The sequence below is a fragment of the Schistocerca nitens genome, chromosome 5 (genome assembly GCF_023898315.1).
Source record: "Schistocerca nitens isolate TAMUIC-IGC-003100 chromosome 5, iqSchNite1.1, whole genome shotgun sequence".
NCBI lineage: Eukaryota > Metazoa > Arthropoda > Insecta > Orthoptera > Acrididae > Schistocerca > Schistocerca nitens.
The window spans coordinates 466,615,464-466,636,090 of NC_064618.1; the positions used below are offsets into that span (position 1 = coordinate 466,615,464).

General features: G+C 44.2%; 1 protein-coding gene across 1 annotated transcript in view; it reads right to left on the minus strand.

The window, feature by feature from the left end:
* LOC126259244 (UNC93-like protein) overlaps window positions 1–20,627 on the minus strand; it is a 246,046-nt gene that overhangs the window by 9,580 nt on the left and 215,839 nt on the right. Inside the window, exon 6 of the mRNA XM_049955868.1 lies at window positions 13,654–13,921. Within this exon, the coding sequence (XP_049811825.1) occupies window positions 13,654–13,921 (268 nt within the window). The remainder of the gene's footprint in view (window positions 1–13,653; window positions 13,922–20,627) is intronic.

Here is a 20,627-nt window from a genome sequence, read left to right on the forward strand (position 1 = left end):
AAGATGACGTCGCCATCGGGGAAGACATCAAACATGAAGGGATGCAGGTGGTTCGCAGCTGTCAGTTTGTCTTCGATTTCTACCACAGGTCTCATGCAACAGCAGGAGAGTGTCTGCCATATCTGAATACTGCTCCCACCAGCCTGCGTCCTAGGCGCGATGCACGTTTCGAGCCGCCGTTCACCTCGATGACGGCATTTGTGGAGACGACCATCGACCTACTGTAGCAAAAATGTGGTTCATCCGAAGAGTCGATACGTTTCCACCGATCGACGGTCGAATCCGGATGATCCCGTTCCAACTACAGTCATAATTGACAATGCCTCTGTGTCCACACACAAACACGTACAAACATGTAAGGGTGGTCAGCTGCGGAGCTCCATGTTCAGCATTGTACGATGAACGGTGAGCTCCGAAACACTTGTGCCTGCACCAGCATTGTGTTCTTTCGGCAGAGTTGCCACAGAGCACCATCTATCCTACTTTACAGAGCAGACAAGCCTCCGAGCCCCACGTTCTGTAAGGAGCTTTGGAGGTCCAACCATTTAGCACCAAGTGGTAGTTTCTCTGTCCTTATACCTCTTTCCGTAGGCGCTAACGACAGTAGGACGTGAACGTTCGAACATCTTCAACGTTTTCGAAATACTCGTTCACAGGCTCTGCGTAATAATAATCTGCTCTTTGTCAAAGTCGCTTATCTCTTCGGATTTCCCGATTTGCAGCCCATATCTTCCCTAGGGTGATCCCCTGCTCCGCTTACATACTTTTGTTACCACGTCACGTGCCCGTAACGCCAACAGGCGGCATCCAGCGTCGCCGGCCGGAGTGGCCGAGCGGTTCTAGGCGCTCCAGTCTGGAACCGTGCTGCTGCTACGGTGGCAGGTTCGAATCCTGCCTCGGGCATGGATGTGTGAGATGTCCTTAGGTTAGTTAGGTTTAAGTATTTCTAAGTTCTAGGGGACTGATGACCTCAGAAAGTCCCATAGTGCTCAGAGCCATTTGAACCATATACCTCAGTTTTCCTGTGCTGGAAAGAAATATTTCCAATACTTTAAGAATTTGGAGAAATGTTGTTCTAGTGTGACAGCTGTGCATTGCCACAGAATGAGGTGATTAAGTGGTTGATTTCAGTCTTTAGAGTTTATACGTGGAAGCAAGTAAGTTGAAGAAAATTTGCCTGTAATGTGCTAAGGACTCAGTACGTGATTAGTGTGCAAGGAAAGAGCAACAGAGAGTAAAAAATGTACATGAAGGAGAAGATTTGTACGTATGAAGTACGTAGAAACAGCGAGATCGAAACAACGAAAATAAGGAGACGTGGTATAAGAACAGCTGAATTACTGCTTTGTGAAATCTCTGTTCCAGCTCTCGCCGGATTCGCCTAAAGTGACACAGAAAAATCTCCATAACCATACCATATCAAGGGTGCACACAGATTTGAATACTGTCACTTCCCAATGCAAATCGCTTTTTACGAACAGTGTTATGCAAAGAAAAAAGGAACCAGCACTCATAGGCATTTGCCAAGATTAATTTCTTTGATAGTGTGTATTTCTTATTTTTTAGCGGCGATATTTTCTTTTTTCATGTTACCATTTTTCTACGATCTCGCTGTTTTATTGCTACGAAAATAAACGTGGTTAACCAGAAAGGGAAAGGTAGTATTACGTCTGATTCTGCAAACTGTCTGCGCCCCTCCCCCCCTCTCTCCGATCTCTAGAGCGTGTGGTTTATTTCTATTAAGCGGGACGTGTTCCTGCTTGTTGGCGTATATTGGATGCTGTGATATTCATGCGTGACTCCAACGAGCAGACTCCTTGAATGGCTCATGCAAAAGCCGGTATAATGGTACCATTGTGTATCGGCAAAAACGAGCAAAGCCGACCGCGGACGCCATTTTAGAAACCGGTTCCGCAAGAAACGCACCGTTAAAAAAGACGACCCCTGGCTGGCTGAGACAGGCGCGCCGTGCCGGCTGGCGTCGCCCCGGGCGCTGCGGGGTCGACGGCTCGCCGTACACAGCCCTGCACCGCAGCGCAATCGACTCAGCTCACCTCAGACGCGACGGCGTGCGTCTGCTAAAATACACTGCCTGACAAGTAGTGAGGCACCCAGTAAGGGAGGAGAAAACGAAATGGCACCTCACGGTTTCGAGGGTGTCTGATGTAATTTCAGTGACTGCAAACTCGAGAAACATTTACCAAGAACTCGGTAGTATGACCAACTTATCAGTATATCGTGGCACCAGCTCTGGCCTGGATGTATGCACTGATATGGTAGTGATAGGTGTCATGAAGCCGTTGTATCCGCTCATGAGGCAATTCGACCAACAACGTTTGTCACTGGTGTTTGATATCCTGGATACTGGCCCTGAAAAGGAGTTTACATCCTAGCAGGTCCCACACATGTTCTATCAGGTGCGGATCTGGTGTTATTGTTGGCCAAGGGAGTACCTCATTGTCCTGTTGGAAAATGGCATCACGATACTGTCAAATTAGAGGTAAAACTCGAGAATACAGGATGTTCGTGACGTACCGTTGCACGGTCGGGGTTTCCTCAGTTATTACCAGCCGGGACATGAAGTCATACCCGATGGGTCCACATAGCATGACGCCAGGAGTAACAGCGCTGCGCCTCTCCAAAACATTGGAAGAATGGGACTTCTCTCCATATCGCCACTGTACTTGCCAACGATGTTCATCCGGGGAAGTGCAGAACTGCGATTAGTCGACGAAAGCAGTGTGATGCTATTCATCAGCATTTTAGGCTTTCTAGTCACTTAACCACTCTAAACCCAGCCGCTTGTGTTGCGGCATTGACAGCAGCCTAACCACAGGTTGATAATTCGCTAGTTCAGCTGCCCCAACTCTCCGACCAATGGTGCGGGGAAACACAGAATGTTTCAGGGAGTCCATTACTTGTTCTCGTATGGCAGGCGCAGATGTGAAGGAAGGTGTTACGATAAGCTTGATGCATAATACGGTGATCCTTTCTTGTTGTGGTCAGACGTGGTCGACGACAACCTTCATGACGAATATGCCTTCCCCCACGTTCCCATGGGGTCCAAAATTGAGCCACTGTCACACCTGAGCGTTTTCGTCTACGGCGCTCTGGATCTCATGGACGAACAGAGCGAGCTGTGTTCTGCAACATCAATGCTTACGGAATCCATATTGGTAGGAGATTTTCGTTCTCCACAAACGTCATAGTGCGTGAGCGAAGAACTGCCTAGAGCTCCTGATTGAACCAATCTTCATTAACTACCGGTTTCGATTATCTGATCATATTCAGGCAACAGAAAATTAATTACAACTGCGTTTATGGCAACGTTCATACTGTGGCCTCAAATAAGATAAAAACTGCCCTACGTCAGAAGTAAAACGCAATGATGCGGGGTGGTTTTTATTTTATTTGAGCCTACATTATGATAGTTGAAATTAATTTTATGATACCTGAATGTGATTAGATAATCGAAACCGGTAGTTACAAACATTTATATCAGCAGCAGCTCCTGGCGGCTCTGAAATTTGACCCTTTTTTTCAAATCCAGAGACATTCGCTTGTTTCCGCGTTTGGGGTTTTGAAGCCGAAGAACAATGTAAGGAAAAGTCACACTTCAAAAGACAGCATCGATAGTTTTAAGATTTTTGCATTAATGAGCACCAGAAAAACAATGCGGCATCAGCTGTTGCAACGAAAGAGCTGCATATGGAAGCAATAGGTGCACTGACAGCGGGAATATCGATTTGTAAAGTTGAAGTAGGCAGCAGATGAAATGGGAGAATTAGAGATAGGGGAGAATAAAAAAAAGCTTCTAGATTTGCCGATGACACAGTAAATGTGTCAGAAACCATAAAAGACAAATTAGTACTATTATCTGCGTCTGTCACTTTTACTTTCCCTCACGAAGCGTTTCGAGGGCGAAAAAAACCTGAGTCAAACGGATAATTGTTTTAATTTGTTAATATTTATGGAACATTCCGTCGGTTCTTGGAGGAACGTAGACATATTAATAACTTAAGTACGACGTATTAATGTTCCACAATACTATTTATTAGTTCGTTATGAACCGGCTTTCGGCTTCTTAGGCCATCGTCAGAACTTAATGTTGAACAGATAGTCCACACAATTTCAGAGAGAATTATTAGCTGTATAAAGAATGTTGTACAAAGATATCTTTGTACTTCTCGCTTCTTAGGCCATCGTCAGAACTTAATGTGGAATAGATAGTCCACACAATTTCAGAGAGAATTCTTAGCTGTATAAAGAATGTTGTACAAAGATATCTTTGTACTTCTCGCTGAAGTTGCGTGGAGTATCTGTTCAACATTAAGTTATCTGACGATGGCCCAAGGAGCCGGTAAAAGGAATTGATACAGTCTTGAAAAAATATTATAAAAGTAGAATATGAGCAACGAAGAACAGCCAAATTAAATCGTTTGCTCCTCAAGTAATGTTATTACGAAATGAAAATAAAAGCACTAGAAGAGTTCCGCGGTTTTGGCTGCAAAATAACTGACGATGCAGAAGTAAGGGGGATGCAAAATGAAGGAAAGCTTGACTGTAAAAGAGAATTTTTTAACATCGTATATAAATTCAGCTGTCAGTAGAAATGTTTGAAGTCTTTTCTAACAGTATTTCTCTGGAGTGTTTAACTTATATGGGAAGTGAGACGAGAACGACGAACAATATAGACAAAAAGAAACTAGGAGTTTTTGAGATGTGGTACAGCAGAAGAACGGGCAAATTGGATAACCAATGGAAAGGTACTGGATTGAATCGAGCAGAAATGAAATTTATGGCATAAATTTACTGAAAGAAAGAATCGGTTGTTAGGACAGATGTACAGCCGTCAATACATCTGATAGTAGAGGAAACCGAGTAGATTAAAATTTGTAGAGAAAGATCAAGGGTGCCATGTAAGCAGGTTCAGATGGATATAGACTGCAATAGTCACGCTGGAATGAAGAAGCTTGCACAGCAAAGACTGTCTTGGAGAACTGCATCAAACCAGTCATCGGGCTGAGGAGCATAACAGGAACAATAAATACTCAAAAGTCTCCCCGTCGGAGGTTTGAGTTCTTCCTTGGGCATGGTTGTGTGTGATGTCCTTAGCGTAAGTTAATTTAAGTTAGATTAGTGCGTAAGCTGAGGGACCGATGACCTTAGCAGTTTGACCTTACCACAAATTTCCAAATTTCCATTATTCAAAAGTATAACAATTGCATAGACAAATATGTAAGTAACACAGAAATCGCGAGGAAACGCAACATATTCACATATCGTCCAACACTAAGGCCGTTGCGCAACAAGAGTGGCGCATCGTCATAGTAGAGTACATGTTTTAGTTTCCTGCAAACACAGTTCTGCTGCGGTACGTGTAACGGGTGCAACACAGTATGCTAGTGAAATGGTGAAGCGACTGGAAAATAATTTCTAAGCTGAAGTACGCGGGACTATATGATTCTTGTGGGCAAACTAAATTGCGCACGGCTTCACCGAGAAATTCTGGCAGTATATGGACCATATGCAGTGTCAAGCCCAGCTGTAGGGAAATTGTGTCAACAATATGAGCAAAGCCACAGAGACGTAAGTGATTCTAATCGAGAAGTCGAGAGCTTGCACGATGCGATTTCCCCCATTTCGACAAGCTCAAAGAACATTTGGGCTGGTGGGGGATTTTCCAACGACTACACAGCGGTTCTCGTATAGCTTCGTGATCAGATTTCTATTGTCGAAGAGTTGAACGATCGGTAAAACGCTCCGACGTTGTTTGCAGAGACTTGGTGAGTATGTTGAAAAATAGTGTCGTACACTTGTGGCACCCTGGAGTGTAGTGTAGCTTTCAAAAACATTACTTTGCCTGGCACAATAATAATTAACCTACTTTTCGAGGTCCTCTCGTGTTATGTTAGGAGAAAAGTTCAATTTTCAGTGTGTTGGAGGAAAATGGCACTGTGAAAGTGGTCGAAAAGACCGGAAAATTTGTAGAAAGTAGCTGTTCCGGCAAATAGCTACACGGAGACGGAAACACAGGCAGTCGGAATGAAAAATGGTAGAAACGACGGATTTCATTCGGCTAGGAAGAATGTGTCGAGTCAACAGTTCCTGGAAGGAAACGAGGACTGCATAACAAGTTGTTTAGCAACTCTAGGGGGCGCCTGTGTCAATTCGCACCTGTTCGAGGCGCCCACAATTCGGAGGCGCGAAAGCAAAGGCCGAGAAAAATTGCAAATGCCGCGAGGCGGAGAAAGTTGAAACTGCTTGCAGAGAAAGCAGCAGGAGCAACAGCAACACGCACCAAGCCCCGGACCTGCCGTCCTCCCAGATCACGGGTCGCACGGCACGCTGTTATGCGAGCTGCGCACACCAGACTCTAGTTGCGTGCCAATAAGAAACAACTGTGGCGACCCCCAAGTGATTGGTGCTCGTTACGCGCTTGCGAAGTTCAGTACTTCGCAGCTAAAACGCTATTCAGTGTGTCTCACAAGCTGTTTAAGCTGCGTTACTGACCAATGTTGTTCTTTCGCTCTGGAGAGTACGCCTGGTGCAAGACCAGCTTCTGAAAATGCAGGGTTAATAGAGACACAACACAAGCTCGGGTTGGGGAAGGATAGGAACAGATTTTGCCCCGAAATTTGCCTTCAGCAATTTAGTGAGATCACGGGAAACCTAAACCAGGATGTCCCTACAGGAATTTTGACCGCCGTCCTCCCCAATACGGATCCAGTGTTTTACCACTGCATATGCTGGCATATAGCAACAAACTTCATGTCTAGATGAAACATCATACTATGTATTACTCCCTCAGTCCATAAAACACGGCTGAATGCTTTGGGATTTAAGGCGGGGTGGAGGGTTACTGAGACTGATAGGAAATCTTCGCCGATAATAAATTTTGAAAATATTGCTAGAAAATGACGTCGATCTGATAGATAATTAAAATACTAACCAGTCCTGATCGCTAGGATTTATTAAAAACTAAAAATCACACGTCAGATGGTAACCGGTTTCGATTTTCTCAAAAATCATCTTCAGATCATGTCTTATCATATTGTTAGCGGAGACGACGGCGGAGCATTGGTAAGTGTCGGACAGAAGCAGTTACCAGTGGTGTCCTCCGATACTGATTTGCCCTTCGTATACGATTCTCTCGAATCGTCATTTTCAATCGCTGAATGAGATCCCTGTCTGACACCCCCTTCCTTCCCTTACCGCCTGCATCATGAACTTCTGTATGTCTTGCTTCAAACTCCACGCACCATTACCACATTCTGTTGTCACACTTGATAGTTACGTTATGTGGACTGCATGAAACCAGGTGGAACCCCTCAGCATGAAGAAATCGAATGACAACACGCACATGGCACTTGTCAGGAGACAATTTCTTTCTTTCTTTCTTTCACTGGTGCTATGTCTAGCGCTGATGGATTTGGCAAGGTTAGTGGAAAGGGGTGGCCAGATGCCCTTCCTGCCGCCACCCCATACCCCCCGGGACGGAGTTAGTGTGCCCCTGCTGTATGCGTCGAGTGTAATTCATGGAATAGTGCGAGCGTGTTCAGATGTCTGCGAGTCGGGTAACTGAGGCGGAACGTGGGGACCAGCCTGGTGTTCACCTAGCGGGATGTGGAAAACCGTCCAAAACCACATCCAGGCTGGCCGGCACACCGACCGACGACGGTAATCAGCCGGCGGATTCGATCCGGGGCCAGCGCGCCTACCCGAGTCCAGGAGGCAGCGCATTAGCGCTGTCGCCTAACCTGGCGGGTGTCAGGAGACAATTGTTCCAAGGACATTTACGTGCTCACTGTGTGCTCGGGACTGTAAAGTGTGATGTAACGCTATCGACGGACATACTAGAGACACTGCGCAACACATCTGCGCGAAGCTTCTACATCTACATCTACATACATACTCCGCAATCCACCATACGGTGCGTGGCGGAGGGTACCTCGTACCACAACTAGCATCTTCTCTCCCTGTCCCACTCCCAAACAGAACGAGGGAAAAATGACTGCCTATATGCCTCTGTACAAGCCCTAATCTCTCTTATCTTATCTTTGTGGTCTTTCCGCGAAATATAAGTTGGCGGCAGTAGAATTGTACTGCAGTCAGCCTCAAATGCTGGTTCTCTAAGTTTCCTCTCCTCTAGAGACTCCCACCCGAGTTCCTGAAGCATTTCCGTTAAACTCGCGTGATAATCAAACCTACCAGTAACAAATCTAGCAGCCCGCCTCTGAATTGCTTCTATGTCCTCCCTCAATCCGACCTGACAGGGACCTCAAACGCTCGAGCAGTACTCAAGAATAGGTCGTATTAGTGTTTCATAAGCGGTCTCCTTTACAGATGAACCACATCTTCCCAAACTTCTACCAATGAACCGAAGACAACTATCCGCGTTCCCCACAACTGCCATTACATGCTTGTCCCACTTCATATCGCTCTTCAATGTTAACGCCCAAATATTTAATCGACGTGACTGTGTCAAGCGCTACATTACTAATGGAGTATTCAAACATTATGGGATTCTTTTTCCTATTCACCTGCATTAATTTACATTTATCTATATGTAGAGTTAGCTGCCATTCTTTACACCAATCACAAATCCTGTACAAGTCATCTTGTACCCTCCTACAGTCACTCGACGACGACACCTTCCCGTACACCACAGCATCATCAGCAAACAGCCGCACATTGCTATCCACCCTATTCAAAAGATCATTTATGTAGATAGAAAACAACAGCGGACGTACCACACTTCCCTGGGGCACTCCAGATGATACCCTGATACCCTCACCTCCGATGAACACTCACCATCGAGGACAACGTATCGAAATTTCAGTGTGGTTTTAATTTAGCGACCGATGAAACCTGGGCGGGGGGGGGGGGGGGGGAGGAGGCATCCCTCGTAAAGTTTACAGATTTTTTTATTCGTGGGTGGGACATGCGAAGTATTGCGAATTTTGTACTGCGTATATAAAGTGTACGAAACGTGTAAATGATCTCCGTGGCTGTTGCATCGCGAAGGAAATGAAGTAAAAAGCGAAACAGGCCCGAAGGTCAGAGCAGATCAGTCTGTGGTAATCGCCGAAAGGGGAACGGAGCGCGATTGCGGGAAACGCAAAGTAAGGGCGGGCGGAGTTCCGTGGGCGTCGCGTCAGGTCCCGGGTCAGGCTGCGACCCGGCGGTGAGCGGCACAAGGTCTGCCAGAGGCGGGGCGTGAGAAACACTCCTGCCCCGCCCAGCAGGCTCATTACGAGGCGCGCGGCGCGCCCGTGGGAATCCTGTCTCTGTGGCAGCTAGAATTTGTTTTGCGGGCGTCTCTGATACCGTGCAGTTGTCCGCGCGTTCAGACACGCGAATATTTCGCAGCGAACCAGTACATGCTATTAAACCTAATTCATTTTTAATTTCATTGTAGCCACAGTAGCTATTCTGTTGCTGCTTCGTTGTGAGCTCATATACAAAAATAGAGCCGTCATTTTCAACAACAATCTACAAATATTCTTCAACACTGAAGAGCCAAAGAAACTAGTACACCTGCCCAATATCGTGTAGGGCCGCAGAGAGCACGCGGAAGTGCCGCAACACGACATGGCACGGACTCGAGTAATATCTGAACTAGTGCTGGAAGGAATTGACAACACGAATCCTACAGAGCTGTCCATAAATCCGTAAGAGTACCACGGGGTGGAGGTCTACCTCAGAAGAGTGTTCCTGGAGCCATTCTGTAGCAATTCTGGACGTGTTGGGTCTCGCATGGTGCTGCTGGAATTGCTCAAGTCCGTTGGAATGCACAATGGACATGAATGATGCAGGTGATCAGACTGGATGCCTACGTACTTGTCACATGTCAGAGTCATATCAAGACGTACCAGGGGCCCCATATCACTCCAACTGCACACGCCCCACACCATTGCAGAGCCTCCACCAGCCTGAACAGACCCCCTGCTGGCATGGAGGGTCCATGGATTCATGAGCTTGTCTTCATACCCGTACACGTCCATCCTCTCGATACAACCCTAAACGAGACTCGTCCGACCCGGAAACATATTTCCAGTCATCAACAGTCCAATTTCAGTGTTGACAGGCCCAGGCGAGGCGTAAGGCTTTGTGACAAGCAGTCATCAATTGTACACGAGTGGGCCTTCGGCTGCGAAAGTCCATATCGATGATGTTTCGTTGAAAAGTTGGCACGCTAACACTTACTGATGGCCCAGCACTGAAATCTGCAGCAATTTGCGGAAGTGTCGCACTTCTGTCACGTTGAACGATTCTCTTTAGTCGTCGTTGGACCCGTTCTTGCAGGATCTTTTCCGGGCGCAGCGATGTCGAAAATGTGATGTTTTACCAGATTCCTGATATTCACGGTACACTCCTGAAATGGTGGTACGGGAAAATCCCCACTTCATCGCTACCTCGGAGATGCTGTGTAGCATCGCTCGTGCACCGACTGTAACACAACGTTCAAACTCACTTAAATCTTGATAACCTGCCATTGTAGCAGCAGTAACCGATCTAACAACTGCGCTAGACACTTGTTGTCTTATACAGGCGACGCCGACCGTAGCGCCGTATTCTGCATGTTTACATATCTTTGTATTTGAAAACGCATGCCTTTACCAGTTTCCTTTGCGCTTCAGTGTTTAATGCTGTATTATTCCGCCACAATTTCGTGGATTGCCATTCAGAACGCACTATAACTCCCACAAGACGACTTTTTTTCTTTTCAACATCACCTGATGAAACTGTGATTTCGAAATGTACATTGGCGTCGTGAAAGCGCTCCTAAAGTGAGTAGGTGGACATTATTATTAAGTTTTGTAAGAATATTCCATCTGTCAGTCACTGTAACGTCGGTAAATAACGTTTTCCCATGAAAGGTATACTAAATGTTTAAAAGTATCTGGACACCTACGAGCGGACATTAATATGGCGTGTGTTCACATCTCACCTTTATGACGGATTTCTGCAGGGGACACTTTAAGTGAGGTCGTCAGAAAGTCTGCATACGAGCCCATTCTTCCTCAAGAGCCAAAAGTAGAGAAGGATGTTAGACGCTGGAGTACGGTTTGAAGTCTATGTTCTAACTCATCCTAAAGGTGTTCCATTAGATTGAGGTCGGAACTATTGGTAGGTCAGTACATTTCATAAATGTTACTGTCCACAAACCATTGGTTCACAGATGATGTTTTATGACTGGATGCATTGTCATGTTGATACAACAACAATCGTCTCCGAACTGTTTCTCTACTGTACGCTGTGCGCATTGCTATAAAATGTGTTCATATCGTTCCGCATTTAGCATTTTCTCAAGCGTGATAAGGGACCACATAATATCCACGAAAAACAGCTCCATATTGTTACACTACCTCCTCAGTACTTCACTGTTGGTACTAGACGTGATGGGATGTATCCAGGCATTCGCCAAACTAAAACCCTTCCATTGGATAATCACTCCAACTCTCTTGCTTCCAGTCGTCCACTGTCCAGTGGCGTCTTTCTTCACGCCACGTCAACCATCACTTAGCAGTGAGTACAGAAATATGTCGCATAGGAGGAACTACTCGACCATTATTCCCCACTCTTTTTAAATCTCTACACGCGCAATGATCGTTCTAGCTGGAATGCTAGTAGAATTTTTGAAATCACGAGTGATTCCTTCCGATGATTTCAGGCAACTTTTGCAAGCACCCTGGACAACACTCGACGGTGACTGTCCGTCAGTACATGAGGTCCGCTGGTCATGATGAAACTGTGGTCGCTCCTTCGCGTTTGCACTTCACAGTCGCATCAACAACAGTCGACTTGGTCAGCAGTTGGAATGTCCCTGACGGACTTATTAGTGAGCTGACGTCTAATGACTAGTGCACTGAGCTCTCCTGGCCTACTCATTCTGCCGGTACTGTTCCTCTACCGACAGCTGAATACTCTGTCCTCCTCCCGTGGCATCTGATGTTCAGTTCTGCATTACGTAGGTGTGTCCGGACATTTTCGGCCAGACAGTGAACTTCGAAGAGGCAAAGAACGAAATAAAAGAATTTCAAGGGAGAAATAAAGCTGTAGGAGCAAGAAGAATCAATAAGGCTGCCCTCGAACGTCGTAAACTCTCTGACAGAAGGAAATGTGAACTTAGAGTAATTACTGATTGGAATCTACGCCCTACTCAGCACTCGGTTTGGTAAAAATGAGAACATGAACCTATTAAACATGAAAAGTGTGGAAAATCCATAACAGTAAACGAAAGTGCTGCAATTGTTACACTTTTGAGTATTTATTGTTCTTGTTATACTCCTCAGCCCGAAAACTCGTTCATGCAGCTCTCCAAGACAGTCTTTCCTGTGCAAGCCTCTTCATTCCAGAGTGACGATTGCTGCCTGTATCCATCTGAACCTGTTTACGTGGAAGCCTCGGTCTTTCTCTACAAATTTTAAACTCCTCGGTTTCCTCTGTCATCAGTTGTACTGACGGCTGTACATCTGTCCTAATAACCGATTCTTTCTTTCAGTGAATTTATACCATAAATTTCATTTCTGCTCGATTCAGTTCAGTACCTTTCCATTGATTATCGGATCTGTCTGTTCTTCTGCTGTACCACACTTCAAAAACTCCTGGTCTCTGCCGAGCGGTCTAAGGCGCTGCAGTCATGGACTGTGCGGCTGGTCCCGGCAGAGGTTCGAGTCCTCCCTCGGGCATGGGTGTGTGTGTTTGTCCTTAGGATAATTTAGGTTAAGTAGTGTGTAAGCTTAGGGGAACCTTAGCAGTTAAGTCAACTGCTGACGGGCGTTGATATATATCAACGGGGACAGGTGAAAATGTGTGCCCAGACCGGGACGCGAACCCGGGATCTCCTGCTTACATGGCAGACGCTCTATCCATCTGAGCCGCCGAGGGCACAGAAGATAGCGCGACTACAGGGACTATCTCGCGCACGCCTCCCGCGAGACCCACATTCTCACCTTATACGCCCACACACTGCATTCGTAGTATCCCTACCCAACACACTCATTACTCGTGGAAGACATTCTTACCAAGTCCAGTAAGGGTTCGGGTAATATGTGAGCATTCGCACAGAAGAAGAAGGTCATGGCCGGTATTACCAGAACTATATACTTATGTGGATATGGTGTCTGTTCTTTCGGACATGTCCGATTTTGAAGAGGAGATGCTGGAACGTGTTGCAACGGACCTCACTACAAGTACTCGTATTGCACGCGAAACGGGTCATGGGACAACGTAAATACCTTATGGACAAGTTAAATAAACAAAACCTGCATCGTGACTTCCTAGTAATCGGTCTCGTCCTGCTTGTTTCCCAGCAGTAAAGAGTGTACATGTAAATAAACAGCACAGTAATTGTAACGCATGTTAGTTAGAAATACGGTGGAAAACGGTTATACTAGACAAAGCTGTAGACAGGTTTACTTCAATATCTCCTTAAGCTGGCTTATCCGACACCAGGTTCCCTATCTCAAATTGTGCAGAGGAGCATTCCTTATGTCCGGTTACATTTTTGCACGCTCTAACGGAAACACGCTGTAGCTGCGCGAGACCTCTAGAAAGCGGCAATGTCAGCATTCTGCCGTGTGCACCGTTCGCCAGGGTGTCCGGTACAAAGCTGTTGCTGTAGCGGCTACACTCGCGCGCACTCACCGTTGACTTGAGTCTGCCACACGGCGTCGCCGACGCCCCAGAGGCCGGAGATGGCGTAGAAGACGAGCGGCGTGGCGGGGTTGGGCCTCCAGATGAGCAGCACGCCGACGAGGCAGGCGTGCACGAGCGCGCCCAGCGCCATCAGCGGGAACCGGCCCACGAACTTCATCACCGAGCCGAACAGCAGCGAGCAGATGGCGTTCACCACGCCGAAGCAGATCATCACGAAGCCCACGTTGTGCACCCCCAGCGCGCACGACACGTACGCCTGCAACGGCAAAGAGCAGAGAAGAGATTAGTCGTGAACTCGTCACTGTTTGGCGAACGAGAATACGCAGTTCAATAGTTGACATAATTGTTGATCCTGTTTGCAGGTAGAAAATAAGAGTGAACTCGTAACCAGTAGCAAGATCTGGTTTTACAGTAGATGTCCAATACTCCAAGAACTTACAAGCAATATCGATGTCCAGAAGTAGTTGTAAAGAAGGGCCGAAATTAAAAAATGGGCTTAAGTGAACATAGCGAGCCAGTGATATTTTCTTTGACTTGTGGCGTAGGTGGCATCAGTTATAGAGGTCGTCCGTGTATTTTGTTTACAATATCTTGTTCAATTCATACGGGTCGTTGGGTTGGGTTGTTTGGAGGGAAGAGACCAAACTACGAGGTCATCGGTCTCATCGGATTAGGGAAGGAAGTCGGCCGTGCCCTTTCAAAGGAACCATCCCGGCATTTGCCTGGAGCGATTTAGGGAAATCACGGAAAACCTAAATCAGGATGGCCGGACGCGGGATTGAACCGTCGTCATCCCGAATGGTACGGGTGGTGCTTAGCCTATATAGATTTAGTGGGAGATGTCGAATGTATTGAACATCGCTATACTCTCGTTCTGCGTTGTACAGCGACTTTACGGTAGTGGTAGCGTAGACCAAGGTTTCTAAGGTGACTGTTTGGTGCTAGGTTATTGAAGCCATGTGTGTCGGAAATTCTTATATTTGCATATTTCATAGCAGCAAGTTTTCCAACATCATCTAGCGCATTGTGCTACACGCGATTAAACAGGTTCAGTAAAAATTCAGTTATAGATGTCGTCCGTGTATTTTGTTTACAATATGTCGTTCAATTCATACGGGTGGTTGGGTTGGGTGTGTTCTGTTGTTGTGTAGTTTTTATAACTCACATATTCCCGTGCAATTTCCGTTAATTTTTCAGTTCTTGCTTTGATTGCTTTCTTGAAGCTCGAATCTCCACCGTGCTGACGACGTTTTCGGTCTGTGGTGTCGCGTCATCTAAACGACAGACAACTGAAGCAATCATAAAACTCGTTACTCTCCAGAGCTATGTCTGTAACCTAAGCATGTCCTGGAACCAATACTGATCGTTAGCGTACATCGCTCACATATTGTAGTTTTTCTTTATTTGTAGAATACAACAACTTTGTACTTTTATGTAACTTTTTCATACCAAGACAAATTTCGATTTTTAACCCATCTTTATTTGGCGTAATACACTATTATATTTCATCACTACTACGTTTATGTCAGCTGCATTTTGAACGCTGAAACTGTCCTATGCAAAATAACAATTCATTTGGCTTGTACGTTTTCTGAGTCATACAGGTATAGTTTACAGTTAAGTGTACTTACGTTTATTCTGTATTTTGTAACTCTTCGTTTGGAATTATTTACATAGCACACACGCTTTAAAATTATGTAACGCACTTTCGAAACTTGTTGCTGTGTTATGTGAACACTGCTGTAAAGTGTATTTGAATTCTACTAAGCTATAACGACTGAATTTTTTCAAGGTTCCAACCCTCTATATCCGAGACAGGTTCGGTATATTATTGACATTGCAAACAGCAAAACAGTTCAAATGTATTTTCATTTTCAGGGTGGGGCTAACGTCTAATTTTCGGAGAAAATTCTAAACAAAATTCAGTTACGCTATGAGGATGTCGGTGAAACAGATTAAGTTGTCGCAGTAGTTAAGGCAGTAGAACCAGGATTGAAGGAGGGTCTGATACAATTTCCTGTACGGGTGCATCTACTTGATATACTTCAGACAAATGCTGGGAAATTCTTTAACGAAACCATGGTCACGTCCTTCCTAAATCATTATGCTTCTATGCCGACAGAACTTTGTTTTCTGAGCAGGGAACATTACTTAGATACCAGCGCCCTTCAGTGCTGGGTGAGACTCACATTAAAATAAACTGTCGTCATCTGAGTTGGCAGACAGATAACATTGCTTGCGGATTGTCGATGCTGCCAAAGTATCTCTTCAAATGAGGATGACGTACAGGACATACAGCAGTCGCAGTAATGACATCCCGATCTCAGCTGAACGTCATAAAGAAGATGTGGCTTCTCGCTCTATGTTTAAGTAGCTTGTAAATTTTTCAGCCTTCAGAAGGAACAATTACGGTATTTCGCAAGCAGGACAGGGGATTACGAAGAAGCCGCACCTGTAAACACGTCTTCATCGAAGAGCGCGACATAAACGGAGAACGACGAAAACAACGTTATTGTCGTCTCGCGCCTCGTGCTATTAGTGAAGAACACGTGAGTCTCTTCTGCTTTATCTCTGTGTAAAGTTGCGAAGTTCTCGCGCGATAAGTTAAATACGAAAATATCTCAGAAATTCGTTACCAGATGTGGCGGCTTGGTAGATAAAAGGTAAGCAAGGCCTTCTTCCCCAAGATTTACACAAGACTGCTGAATCAGCTAAAATTATGAAACAATTCCATGTAATTGCAATGCAAGCACTCACTTCTTTAATTTTAAAAATACTGCTAAAACATTATTGTCAACACAGGCGTATAATATCTTCAAATGCAGTATGATCGAAGTCTCCCGTAGTCATTCTTCTGAAATAGCTATTAATTTTTTTTTTACTGTGAAGCAGTAGAATGGAAAAATGCCAGTGTCTTCAAAAGAGGAAAGACCATGGCTGACGTATGCCATGCCTTGCTTCGTCTACGAAACCAGCCATGTTTTATCAGTTGCAAAACAGAAAGACCTTTTGGCGATGTTGCCATTTCTTCCTCAACGGCACAGGGAGTTCTACAGTAAACATCGTAACATCTGCTCCCAAGAATGTAGTGGTGTAAGAAACAGAAGTCAATACTGAGAGGTTGTTTTCTTGAATTTTATTTTTCTCCTATAAAAAATTTCATAGATATGAAAAATGATTTTTCTTGACTACAGTTCTACTAGTTAAATATTACTGCTTTATTTTTATATTTGTATTATTACAAGCAAAACGAAGTGCCTCAGGATTAATGGCACCTGAAGCAAAAGTGTTCTTGATGGCACTTAGAACTAGTCGGATCCCTGGCACCCAGAATGTTTTTAATAAATGATTTATTTTATAATTTGTGTCATTATTTTTTGCAGTGATGAGATGAGCAGCATAGTTCCGTGGTACCTGAATAGCTTTTCGATTTTTTGGATAGAAACAAGTTACCTATAAACAGAAATACATTGTTTTTTTATTCTCCTGAAAAATGTGAGATTTGGTGCTTAGAACATTTGACATTTCCAATCTTCATATGACGAAACTGTGTGATCGTTACAGTGATCAGTACCAAATCAGCTACATTAATAATGAAAATATTACATCAGATATTAAAATTTATCCCCTTCTCTCCACATAGTAAGTCAAATGTAGCTATACATTCGATAATACTGTCTGTGGTGTTTCTACTGAACATTGAGTCCAAATGCATTTTACTTCCTTGCCTGTGGGGGCATAGGTTTTTTGAGATGACACGTTTCCCAAAAAAACTCTTTCAAAAGACGCATAGTGTTGTCAGCTCTCTGTATAGCAGCGCCAACTCGTTGAAACCATGAGTAGTTTATTTCGTGTCCATCTGCTTTATTTTTATATTTGTATTATTACAAGCAAAACGAAGTGCCTCAGGATTAATGGCACCTGAAGCAAAAGTGTTCTTGATGGCACTTAGAACTAGTCGGATCCCTGGCACCCAGAATGTTTTTAATAAATGATTTATTTTATAATTTGTGTCATTATTTTTTGCAGTGATGAGATGAGCAGCATAGTTCCGTGGTACCTGAATAGCTTTTCGATTTTTTGGATAGAAACAAGTTACCTATAAACAGAAATACATTGTTTTTTTATTCTCCTGAAAAATGTGAGATTTGGTGCTTAGAACATTTGACATTTCCAATCTTCATATGACGAAACTGTGTGATCGTTACAGTGATCAGTACCAAATCAGCTACATTAATAATGAAAATATTACATCAGATATTAAAATTTATCCCCTTCTCTCCACATAGTAAGTCAAATGTAGCTATACATTCGATAATACTGTCTGTGGTGTTTCTACTGAACATTGAGTCCAAATGCATTTTACTTCCTTTTGATTATATGCACAGATAATCTAAGTATTTGTTACTGCATATAATTTTGTTTCATGTTATTATTTATACCACAGTGTATTCAGAACATTGCTGTGCAGTTACAACGTATGTTGGTAATGACTAACAAGTCAGAACGCGCTTTATTTTATTGCAAGACACTTTCTGCAGATCTCATTGTGATATACTTCTCACGTAAGCAATTATTTCAGTTTTTAAGTCACAAACGTGAGTGGGCGATTGCGATACACCACAGATTTTGCTGGCCCCTAAAGAAAAAAAGTCTGGTGGTGTAAAGGCTGGCCTGTGGGGGCATAGGTTTTTTGAGATGACACGTTTCCCAAAAAAACTCTTTCAAAAGACGCATAGTGTTGTCAGCTCTCTGTATAGTAGCGCCAACTCGTTGAAACCACGAGTAGTTTATTTCGTGTCCATTTAGATGGCAATTGGATAGTCGATAATTAAACAATGACGTTAGTTGTTCACGGATTTTTAAAAAAAAGAAAAAAAATCCAACAATGCACCGTCCGGCTATTGCTACTCACACACAAATTTTGTGATCATGCAATGGCGTTTGTAGCGCAGCGCGAGGATTCTCCGTTAACCAAAGTCGAGTGTTTGGCGGTAAAATGGCACGGGAGATGGAACTAAGCCTTCTCTGTGTAGAAGGTGACATCAAGAATGTTAATGGTGTTCCTTTCAGTGAAAGATGTAAATCATTTGCAGCAACGGATTCGCTTTTCATGATCCCCATTTTTTAATTATTGCACTACTCTCAATTTACGAGGGAATTATTTCAATGTTTGTCTAACTGCTTTATGCGCGCTTGCAGGACCTATATCTTCTTCTTGTGCCAACTTGCACAGTGATTTTACTGGGCTCTGTTGCATGGAGTCAGAACTATCCAATAACTTCTGTTCGTTTAGTTTAGGTGGTCTTCCACTACGTTCGGTGTGTAAAATTAAGCCTGTCCCTCATAATTTCTCAGTAAGTCGACGAGCTGCATTACGATGAGGCACGTCTGTTTTCTGGAATTTTTCAGCTAGTGCCTCCTGCACTCAATCCGTGTATCAATTGCTTGTCGAAAGGCAAGCAAATCGAACATCTGAACATTAACCTTCACATTAAATAGCTTTCATCAGCTGAACGAAACGGTTACATGCTATGTAACAGTGCCACGAATTTAAAAAAAATTGCGTATCTGTGAACAAACAGTTCTTCCAACTCGTGTTCTGCCAACTCTGTTTCGAATTTACAAAGTAATCTACAAGAGTAGTCCGTATTCCAGTATACAGCAACTTTCGAAACGGACTGTACAATATAATGTGTGTCAACTTATATCGCGTTTAAATTGACTGTTTTATGAAGTGTGGTTCATAATTTAAAAATAAGAAGTTTACCGTGGTACTTCAGTTTACGAAGTAGATTTCCCAAAGTCACTTGGGAAATATGTGTAGCCGGCCGTTGTGGCCTGGCGGTTCTCGGCGCTTCAGTCCGAAACCGCGCTGCTGCTACGGTCGGAGGTTCGAATCCTGCCTCGGGCATTGATTTGTGTAATGTCCAAAGGTTAGTTAGGTTTAAGTAGTTCTAAGTGTAGGGGACTGATGACCTCAGATATTAAGTCCCATAGTGCTTAGAGGGATTTGAATCATTTTGAAATATGTGTAAGGACAACTGCAGTGTGAGGCGCATTGTGATTAATTCAATAAGTAGTGTCGCCAAATGGTTGATATGACAGTTTATCTTCTGCTGTGTGCAGTTCTTGGTGTTGAGCTAATGCATTCTGTAAAAGCGAGCAAGCGAAAGTATACACTCCGATGAAGTGATGTTGTTGTTGTTGTTGTGGTCTTCAGTCCTGAGACTGGTTTGATGCAGCTCTCCATGCTACTCTATCCTGTGCAAGCTTCTTCATCTCCCAGTACCTACTGCAGCCTACATCCTTCTGAATCTGCTTAGCGTATTCATCTCTTGGTCTCCCTCTACGATTTTTACCCTCCACGCTGCCCTCCAATGCTAAATTTGTGATCCCTTGATGCCTCAAAACATGTCCTACCAACCGATCCCTTCTTCTAGTCAAGTTGTGCCACAAACTTCTCTTCTCCCCAATCCTATTCAATACCTCCTCATTAGTTACGTGATCTATCCACCTTATCTACAGCATTCTTCTGTAGCACCACATTTCAAAAGCTTCTATTCTCTTCTTGTCCAAACTGGTTATCGTCCATGTTTCACTTCCATACATGGCTACACTCCATACAAATACTTTCAGAAACGACTTCCTGACACTTAAATCTATACTCGATGTTAACAAATTTCTCTTCTTGAGAAACGCTTTCCTTGCCATTGCCAGTCTACATTTTATATCCTCTCTACTTCGACCATCATCAGTTATTTTGCTCCCTAAATAGCGAAACTCCTTTACTACTTTACGTGTCTCATTTCCTAATCTAATTCCCTCAGCATCACCCGATTTAATTTGACTACATTCCATTTTCCTCGTTTTGCTTTTGTTGATGTTCATCTTATATCCTCCTTTCAAGACACTGTCCATTCCGTTCAACTGCTCTTCCAAGTCCTTTGCTGTCTCTGACA